Source organism: Tachysurus vachellii, chromosome 6, assembly GCF_030014155.1.
Source record: "Tachysurus vachellii isolate PV-2020 chromosome 6, HZAU_Pvac_v1, whole genome shotgun sequence".
Classification (NCBI taxonomy): domain Eukaryota; kingdom Metazoa; phylum Chordata; class Actinopteri; order Siluriformes; family Bagridae; genus Tachysurus; species Tachysurus vachellii.
In genome coordinates this window covers 11,080,801-11,090,800 of record NC_083465.1, presented here as the reverse complement: position 1 = coordinate 11,090,800, position 10,000 = coordinate 11,080,801, and the positions used below count along the sequence as shown (strand labels likewise).

The 10,000-nt window shown below is 43.0% G+C and overlaps 1 protein-coding gene across 3 annotated transcripts in view; it reads left to right on the top strand.

Annotated features, from left to right (window-relative positions):
- akt3a (v-akt murine thymoma viral oncogene homolog 3a) overlaps positions 1 to 10,000 on the top strand; it is an 82,386-nt gene that overhangs the window by 53,996 nt on the left and 18,390 nt on the right. For 2 of the 3 annotated variants that reach the window (XM_060872159.1, XM_060872160.1), the window contains exons 3-4: positions 6,194 to 6,319; positions 8,208 to 8,319. In XM_060872159.1, coding sequence (XP_060728142.1) covers positions 6,194 to 6,319; positions 8,208 to 8,319 — 238 coding nt within the window. Of the gene's footprint in view, positions 1 to 5,868; positions 5,999 to 6,193; positions 6,320 to 8,207; positions 8,320 to 10,000 lie in introns of those variants that run through there. The other variant, XM_060872161.1, reaches the window with a different exon arrangement.

Below are 10,000 nucleotides of genomic sequence, written 5' to 3'. Positions count from 1 at the left end.
TAGCACCATTTTCATCCATGATAAAAATCCCATTAGGTGTAATGTATTTCTCATATTGTTTATTTTTATTAAAATATCAGCTTTTCATTTTATTTTTGAAAAAAAAAAAAAAAAAAGATTTCAAATGATTGTACATCAGTGCAGAATTTATTTTTAAGGGAGAATTACAGTGCACGTAAAAAAAACAATTTTCCCCACCGCTAATGATACAAGTGAAGTTTTCACATTCATGAATTTCGTTGCAGTTCCTTCTTTTCCCAGAAAAATCAATATCTCAATCAAAGCTTAAGCATGAAAATAGTCCTGCTGTACAGCTTAATGTACATCTGTCCACTTCTTTGTTAAAGTGATGCTTTAGAAAGTTCTAGTTTTCTCCTGATTCTTTTTTTTTTATTTATTTTTGCATGTTTCTATATAGCTATAAATACTTTTCCTGGAGTGTTTGGTCTTGTGATTTGCTCTACAAAGCATGTAAAATGTAAATAAGTCTTAGTACCTGCCAAAGACAGATGTCCAGCATCCTAAACCAGAGTATCATGCTCTTTGATGTAGTAGCAAGGGAACATTTTGTAAACTTCGCAAGCAAATAAACTATTCAAACCAGCCTCGTTTGGAAAGCACGTTTCAGCAGCTGTAGCCAGACACAAATCATTTTAATTATTCTGCAGAAAATCTCACCCGTGCTTAGAGAGACATCACTGTGAGGGCCGTGTGTATAAAACAGTCAAACTCTCCGTTTGTGTGTGGATGAGTCAGAGTGAAAGAAAGAGAGAGAAAGAGAAAGAGTGGGCTCGTGTTACTGCTAGTGTTGCCATCTTTGCTAAAGCAGCTCCAAAAATGTTCTCGAGCAAGCCTGTGCTGAACCGAACGCACCTAGTACAGGAACAGCTCCGCTATAATGCTGCCCACGTCTGCGGGTGCGTGCCTGAGTCTGGGCTACGCTGGAGCGGCTGTGGACACTCATGCCCAGGCGAGCTGCTGCCGCTTGGAGTGCCCAGCGTGTGCTGGAACGCGGCAGGCACCACTCCCACAGCACCCATCACATGCTCATCTTTAAGCCATCTGCAAAGCAGAGCGCTCCCAGCCAAAGCATTAAATTAAATCCTTGTTTGGACTGATTAACAAATGGCCTTGTTTTTTGTGTTCGTGCTTTTTCTCTCTTTTGTCCCCCCACCCCCACCCCACCCCCTCATCCTCGTCTCCCTCCAGCCCTCCCCGCGCTCATTTCCTCCTGCCTCCATCGTGCACAAAACATCATGGAAGTAACGAGCGAGTTTCAGAGTTTCGCACAAGTTTGCAGAGCGGGCGGCGATGTTTTGTTGGGGGGTGGGGGGGTGTTGGGGGGAGCGTTTGCTCAAGAACGCGTCTGTCTGGAAGCGGCCCGTCCAACTCCCTGTCCCACAGGCGTCCGGCTGTCACAGACCACAGACAAATGAACAATTAATCTAGGCTTGTAATTGAATGGCGCCCAGTATGATATTTTAATTGTGCAGTTGGAGCTGTCTTGATCGCAGAACTTAATGGGAGAACAAGGCAGGAAATGAGAATTTTCTACTGCATATTTACAGAGCGGTGCTGCTAGTATTGAGAAGACTCTTATTCTTGTGCAGGTGTCTGCAAACCTGTGCCTGTGAGCTTATGTGCTGCACGCCAGACCAGATCTTCTACCTTTTTTTGGATTTGAAGGACATTGGACTGTAGGATTCAGTATAAAGACTTGAGTAGAACTTCATCTACACTTTATTTACACCTTCTGCTTCCACTTTAGTACCTCAGTGACATCCAACTAAACCAGATAACACAATCAGTGCTTCAAGTAATTCATTCCGCTTCCTGTTTCCTGCTACATACTGATATAGATGTTTCAGAAAGTAGAACAAAGAAATCTTTACATTATTACTTCGTGCCATAAAGGAGCCTGACGCACTTAGTAGACACTTACAGGTATATATTAGATGTTATGGAAGAGAGAATCATCATCATTCAGAAAGTCTTATTTTGCCTGAAATGATAAACTTTTATAAATAACATACTGAATTAAATTTCACTTCACAGAATCTTAGATGGGGGGACACGGTGGCTTAGTGGTTAGCACGTTCGCCTCACACCTCCAGGGTTGGGGATTCGATTCCCACCTCCGCCTTGTGTGTGTGGAGTTTGCATGTTCTCCCTGTGCCTCGGGGGTTTCCTCCGGGTACTCCGGTTTCCTCCCCCGGTTCAAAGACATGCATGGTAGGTTGATTGGCATCTCTGGAAAATTGTGTTGCGTGTGTGAATGAGAGTGTGTGTGTGCCCTGTGATGGGTTGGCACTCCGTCCAGGGTGTATCCTGCCTTGATGCCCGATGACGCCTGAGATAGGCACAGGCTCCCCGTGACCTGAGGTAGTTCGGATAAGTGGTAGAAAATGAGCGCGAGAGAGAGAGAGAATCTTAGATCTTGGGATTATTAATTGGTGTCACTGGACTTGTGTGAAACACACATACACACAGCAGACATTGAGACACTGACACAGGGCACACACACTCTCATTCACTCACGCAATCACACACTACAGAAAATATTTCCAGAGATGCCAATCAACCTACCATGCATGTCTTTGGACCGGGGGGGACCGGAGTACCTGAAGGAAACCCCCGAGGCACGGGGAGAACATGCAAACTCCACACACACAAGGCAGAGGCGGGAATCGAACCCCCAACCCTGGAGGTGGGTGTGAGTCAAACGTGCTAACCACTAAGCCACCGTGTCCCCCCGTATATTACTATTAGTCATTATTATTATTATTATTATTATTATTATTATTATTATTATTATTATTATTAGTAGTAGTAGTAGTAGTAGTAGTAGTAGTAGTAGCTTGGTGGTTAGCATGTTTGTTATACCTCTGGGGTTGGGGGTTGAGGGTTATGGGTTTGCGGTCTCCCATTCAGCCCTTGTGTGTGTGTGTGTGGTTTTCTCCAGGAACACCAGTTTCCTTACCCAGTCCAAAGACACACTGATTGTATCTTTAAATTGTGATGAGTTGCATCTTATCCAGGATGTCCCCTCATTGTGTCCCCAGTCCTGGTGACCCTGTGGGACAAGTGATGATGGATGGATAATAATAATAATTATAAGAAGAAGAAGAAAAAATTTTGCAATTTGCATAAATATTTTTGCTCACATTTCAATTATTTTGAAGCATTTTTATATTTTAAAAAATTATTTCCGCAAATCAGCTCCTTCTTTGTATTGTAGCTGTGGCTGGATACGTCTTACAGGATACTTTCTCCAGTTTTGGCTCATCAGCCAAACTTTATTTCTATTATTATTAGATAAGGTTTGACAAACTGCTAGACAGAGACACTTTGTTCCTCCATCAGCTCACACCCTTCCACTATTTCTCTCTCTCTCTCTCTCTCACTCTCTCTCTCTCTCTCTCTCTCTCTCTCTCTCTCTCTCTCTCTCTCTCTCTCTCGTTTTGTGGAAAGGCGGCTGCCTCTGTTCAGCTGCTCCCTCCTACCCATCGACTCCACCGCCTGATGGAGGCATAGCGGCGAAGACCTCCGTCTCCTCAAATTAACATGAGCAGGTGTTTTTCTCTGATGTGTTAATTAAGAGAAGCTGGTGTCATTATGCTTTAAGTGGATGTTACAAATAGAACATGTTGTTTATTTCCTCCTCTGATGGAAAAAAAAGTGATCAGAGCTGTCACAGAGGCCTGTGTGTCACTTGCTGGAGATAGCGCCTAATTACCAGGAGTTTAGAATCAGAAAGCACACGTCTGGGGATTCTCCGGCTTCTGCGCTCACGTGGCTACCAGATTGTCTGTCTTAATAGATAAGATCCGAGGCCGTGAAACTCTGCCGGTGTAGCTTCGAGGTTAGATACTGCAGATTTTATATAGTTTAACCCTAGCAAACTTTAATATGGGAATCTAGCATTTGTTTCTGGGATTAGGTGATGGAGAAAGAAGATTTTGAAGTGAGAAGATTTTGCACGGCTCTTTGCGTCTAGTTGTAGTTCTGATACATGTCCTTGTTTCTTGGTGGTGGATGATTATTATCTACCTGATATTTTTTCATTAATTCTATAAAATAATGATCATTAAGCAGAAGTAACTGTTTAACTCTATTGTATTGCTGTAGTTTGGCAGGTTTCACAATTCCGTGTGTGACCGTGTGTCACAATTCGGCTGTCACTTTTGTTAGGCAACACATCCAGTCATCCTTTCATTCATTAATTCATTCATTCATCCATCCATTTATTCATCTGTTCATTCATTCATCACCAGAGCCAAAGAAAAAACATTGTCATGTCATTCTCCACAGCAGAACTTAGAATTTGTAGATTTTCATACGTATTTCTATTTGTATCTACTGTAGCCCACTAGCGGTAAAAAAAAATCCATACATTTTTTTCATGCAGATGTTTAGATTTTCATTGTTTGGAACAAAAATACAAAGGTGTTTTATTCAACTGCTAAAATTCTGTATAAGGGTTTTATTTATTTATATATATATTTTTAGATTTTTTTACCTCTTACACCGAAAGCCAACAGTGTCCTGAACTTTACAGTATATTAGGCTTGTGATGAAATAATTCATTTGTTTGCACTGAGTGAAAATGTTAAGTGATTTAAAATAAGATCATTATTTCTGTCTATGCACCTAGCAGTAGTTCTACATTTCGGTCTGTTTTATGCTGTTTTATGAGCAGTAAGACACTTCACTCCTTCTGGGTCCCACAACGTTCCCTTGTCACTCATGGGACACGCGTGTTGTCATGAAAGCTAAAACACTCTCACACAGGTTACTTTACACCTAAATGACTCCTAACTGCTCTATAGTCAGGATTCAGACCCAGTGGTTGAGGATTTCTAATCAGGAACATCTCCTGCTGCCACACATCATTGTTCAGCACCTTGGTTGTGCTCTGAAAAGGACAAATTCTTTTCCTCCCCACTTTTTCTCCCTAATTTGGTGACCTGCCAATTTCCCTCCCAGCAGCCAGCTCTCTCCTCTCATATGACAGCTACCAACCCGTACGGATGAAGTGTCTCTCACACGCTTCCTCAGAGACGTGGAACTCTAACCACCACGTACTTTCGACCCGCTGTTCGTGCTGTTACACGGTGCGGTGTAACAGAGGAAAGCGTCGTCTGCCTTCTTCCGCATACACGACTTCACAGAAGCTCATGATTGGCTAGCGTTACTTTGATTGACACTAATAAAGGGACGACGCTTTTTCATTGTGAATTGTGTAGAAAGACTGAAAAATAAAAATAAACCTTTCAGTCCCAGCTGCATACTGTCCAGCTCTTTGTTTATTACAGTTTTTTTAAACATAGAAACCTCAAGCAGCAAAATGTGCCAGAAGTTCTTATTAGAGTTATATTTGTGTAACACCTGTACTGATTTGACATCTAAAACCGAACTTATCAGACAAATCTTCACCTGATGAGGTGTAAATATAAGCAGTGCTGCAGATAAATTAGCCTTAACACATCATTCTAAGTACCACATGCCGTATAACAGATCTATTTAATGTGCATTAAAGTGTCGGTGCCTGGGAAAATGTGTGTGTGTATGTGTAATAGACTTGCCCCCTCCTTCATGCTGATGTTGACACTCTTGTAATCCTGCTGTTGATTATTAGATGGTGCAGGCTGTTGCACCAGAAGTTTTACATCGTAATACAATGAGAGCAGCTGCTCAGCAGATGTTGTGTTTTCACTTTAGTCTGGAGGGGTTAAAGGTTTCAGAATCAGTACAGAGTTGCCCCTGTGGCACCTACTGTACCAGTTCAGATCTTACAGGCCTTTGTTTGTTTTTTTTTTTCTCTTTCCCAAACCACACACACCAGGGTCACTACAGTGCGGACTTTGTCCACTCTAACATCTGGCCCTGAATTTAGCCGGACGCTACCCGAGCTGATCTCCATGTTAATGATATAATCCTAGTGTTCCGACAGGGATTTGAAAGCAGCCTCTCGTCAGACGCACAGAAGCCGACTTTTGTACTTGGAAAAATGATTCTTTTTTCACGGAGAGAATATGTCTAATTATTGTTAATATAATCACTTACAGCTGCTTTAATGTGCATAAGTTGTGTGTTTTCAGGACCTGAATTCATCAGCCGCAGTTTGCTGTACTTTCCAAGTACTTGTTGTCATTGTGATTATTATTATTTTTTTCCTTCTATCTCTAAACAGGTGAATATATCAAGAATTGGAGACCACGCTACTTTCTACTAAAAACCGACGGATCCTTCATTGGGTACAAGGAGAAGCCACAGGATGCAGACCTCCCCTACCCCCTCAATAACTTCTCTGTTGCTAGTGAGTGAACGTTATGTGGTGTTGCCCTTTATCTTTGACGTTTGCTCAGTGTAGGATGTGTTGTGTGTTCGAGCTGTTGCCTCTCAACACTCTGGGCGTTCCAGGAATTCAGAGAAGTTTACATGGTGACAATCATTTGGCAACTGACACAACCGACTATCCAACAGGAATATACTTAGAAAACGTGAATATTTATTTATCCTTTATTTGGACTAGTTTACTTTGCTTTTATACTGCAGCAGTTTTGCTGTGAGCATCTGGTGAAGTAAACTCGTTGGTAACCTCCAGAAAATGTGCACCGCGCACATGCACATGCTCCTCCATGGCATGCTGGGTAATGGGCCCAGAGAGCTGGCTCTAGGACACATCGAATGAGCCTCTGTCCCTCATCCTCCCATCCGTCAGGAGGCACGGCCAGGCTTTAATCTAAAGCCTGGAAGAGAGAGGAGTGGCCATACATGCAGCCCAGGCTGCTTGGCAGGGGATGGGATTGCCACATCTGTTGCAGAAAGCTGGGAGGCCAGGTGGTTGTGGGAGGCTCATAGTCTAATGCGCTGTCTCTCCCCACCCTGCCTATCCGCCTCCGGACCACTCGGACACACACACACACACACACACACACACACACACACTGACCAGATCTACATCTGCCCACCAGGCAGTGCAATTAATATTCCCCAATTAGTCTTTTCTAACAATGATTGCAACATATGACAAATTTTGTGTTTGACTCCCAGTAATTAGTTCAGTTTTATACTTTTATACATTTACAATTACAATTATGACGTATATTAGTACTGTATAGTAATTATAACAGAAATGGAGTCATGATTATTGATGCATTTTTGCTTTTTTCATTTCTTTTAATATTCAGTTTATATTCATATTGTTCCTTCGCAGCACTAATGCAATACATCTCGAACACTCGAAATGCAAGTTTGTTCCTTCGAAATCTTTTGATGCTAGTCAGTCCTAATTTGCAGTGAAGCGACTGCCATGTTTTGTCTCCTGATGTTTTTTGTGCTTGGCACCCTCTCAACCTTATTTTGGACCCGAGAAAGCTAAAGCACGGCACGAGCGGTGGAATTTGCAGCTTCTGGGTTGTTTAATTGGCATGCTCGCTCTGCTTAGCGGCTCTTGCTTCAAGCAAAGCTTGTCATCTGTGATCCTACGTGGCAAAGCAAACAATGCTGTCGGCTCAGCTTCTGCTCCTCCTGAGGTGTCACATTCCCGGCTGCTGTGACCTTGTTTTTCTGCTCACAGCGGGCGCCTCTAATTTTCATCTACGGCCCAGGTAGAGCACGTACCCCATGACATCTGCGCCGTCGCCATTAACCTTCGGGACCGAATGTAGGCCGCGTCGCTGTTTGCTGCCGGCTGGAATTGGCCAGCTGAGAAAACCTCACGATGAGCTGAAGGCCGAGTCTGCTACAGCGATTCACCTGTCGTTCGGCTATTTTCCTCGCTATCCGCTGCGACAATGAGCCGAGCTCAGAGATCACCTCCGCTCCCCTACGAGCAGAGACACATTTAAAAGTAGAGAAACATCTGGTGTCGCAGACCTGTGTGCTGTTTATAGGAAAGCTGTCCATGTTCACTTCATTTCTCTCTCATTTGTCTCACTGTGGTGTTACGTTGCCTTCTCCTGCTCTCCTGCCTCCCCTCTGCTAACAGACGTTTGATAAACAGCAGGTTAAAACAAACAGTAACAGTTCCCTACAGCTGGCCAACCTGACCTCACTGCATACACAAAACATCCTCCCGATTGTAGGTCACCATTTCCTTAATTTGATTTTTCAGTAACCGTGTATTCTGTGTGTAGGCTGGAAGCATCAAATCAAATCATATCTCGAGCCTCACTCATCTCCTGCCCTTCCCTTCATTACAGAATGCCAGCTGATGAAAACCGAACGGCCAAAGCCCAACACCTTCATTATCAGATGTCTACAATGGACCACAGTTATCGAAAGGACCTTCCATGTGGACACTCCAGAGGAAAGGTAAGTCTGGTTCCCAGTAGAGAATTAGTTCTTATTAACACAGCGTGCTGCAAATTGCTTTGGCACCCAGAAGATTTAAAAAAAAAAAAAAAAAAAAAAAAAAAAACCTAAGTAGCGTGATTATTCTATCATCACTTAAAAAGTGAGGCGTTAAAAAAACGCACTGGCCTGTATCCTCCAGCTGTTGGTTTCTCAGCGGGAAGGACAATTGCTAGGAAATACCAACAAAAAGCAGAAAGCGATGTACGCTTAGGCTGAGAGAATGAGAGTGGCATGCTGAGTGCTGGTCATTCAGTGAGAAACACAGTGCTGCAGTGATCGTCGCACTCCTAATAAGACATTTGATAAGAAACCCAGGCTTCAGCAGAATGAATAAAGTGAGAGTATGTATAGGGGCTACGGCTTGGTAAGTCACCACCTCTCAAAGCCGTTGTACACATTTGGTAGATTTTGGACTTCACCAGAGTTTTATTTACAAAGAGATCTGTGCGACATGAGTGATAGCGAGCGATGACGACTAGACGTGGGCGTGTCCTAGTGAACTTTACGCAAATATGGGGCAAATTGGTGCACCAATGGGAGTGCACCCAAATCTCCCTCCAGAATCCAGTAGCATTGTAGCACCAAGAAACCTGATAAAGATGATCACTATGGCAACCAGTAGTAGGAACGCTGACTGATGACTTCATGGTACATCGACGGGAGACTTGTGGCGATAAAATTGGAGTATTAGCACAACCCATCATCATCATCATCATTGAAAACAGGGAAATATTGTTTAAGAATGACATTCATTCATACCGGACTCTTCAGTACTGTAAACCAAATGATGTAGTTTTTTTTTTTAATGGTTTTCTCAGATCTCATGCATCAGATACTACACATTTCACTACATTGTATTAAATCATTTCTAACAGACCGACTGTGATGTTAGGGCTTTTGGAGGAAATAACCTGGTCTGCCTCGGTTCCAATACTGTGATGCTAAAGATCTTATCTGTAAGAGAGAGACCCAAAATGTTCTCTCTTTAACTTTGGCTTTGCTTTTCTTATATTTAACGCTGCAGCTTTGGTGCTGCGTACTGGACTAGCACAACCCTGGCTGCTGCATGGCTTAGATTCACATCTGTGCGCTTATATGGAGCTGGCTGTCAGGGATGAGCCGGGGAAGGAAAACACACTCGCGTCTAAACACAAATTTAATAATCCACTCTGTCTCTAAGGTTGTGGTTGATAAGGACAACACGGAGGCTGGATGTGTCACTGTGTCAGCGTAACATTTTGTTTGGTTTCAAGAGCCGGCCTGTTTAAAGTTTCCGACAGGCACTGATACGCTTTTTCGAGCTCATAGAGTGACTCTGAACTTGAAAAATGACACAACCGTCTGCTGAAACAATGACATACAGCAGGCCTCTCTGAGATGTATTCATCATTATTAAACACACACATGCTCAGAAATATCAATGCATGACTGATTCTACACAACAGATGTTGTTGCTGCACAACAAAACAAAACTCTGTGGAGCCGACGCGTTTGCTTAGACGACATCCCGGCCACTTTACATCCGTTAAATTGACGAAGTTTCCGCTTGTCCAATGTGTGTGTGTCATCAGATACTTATTCAGGTCATCTGAGATCGTCAGGGATGTATGTGTAGAGCTTTTCTCTTTTGGGTTTGAAC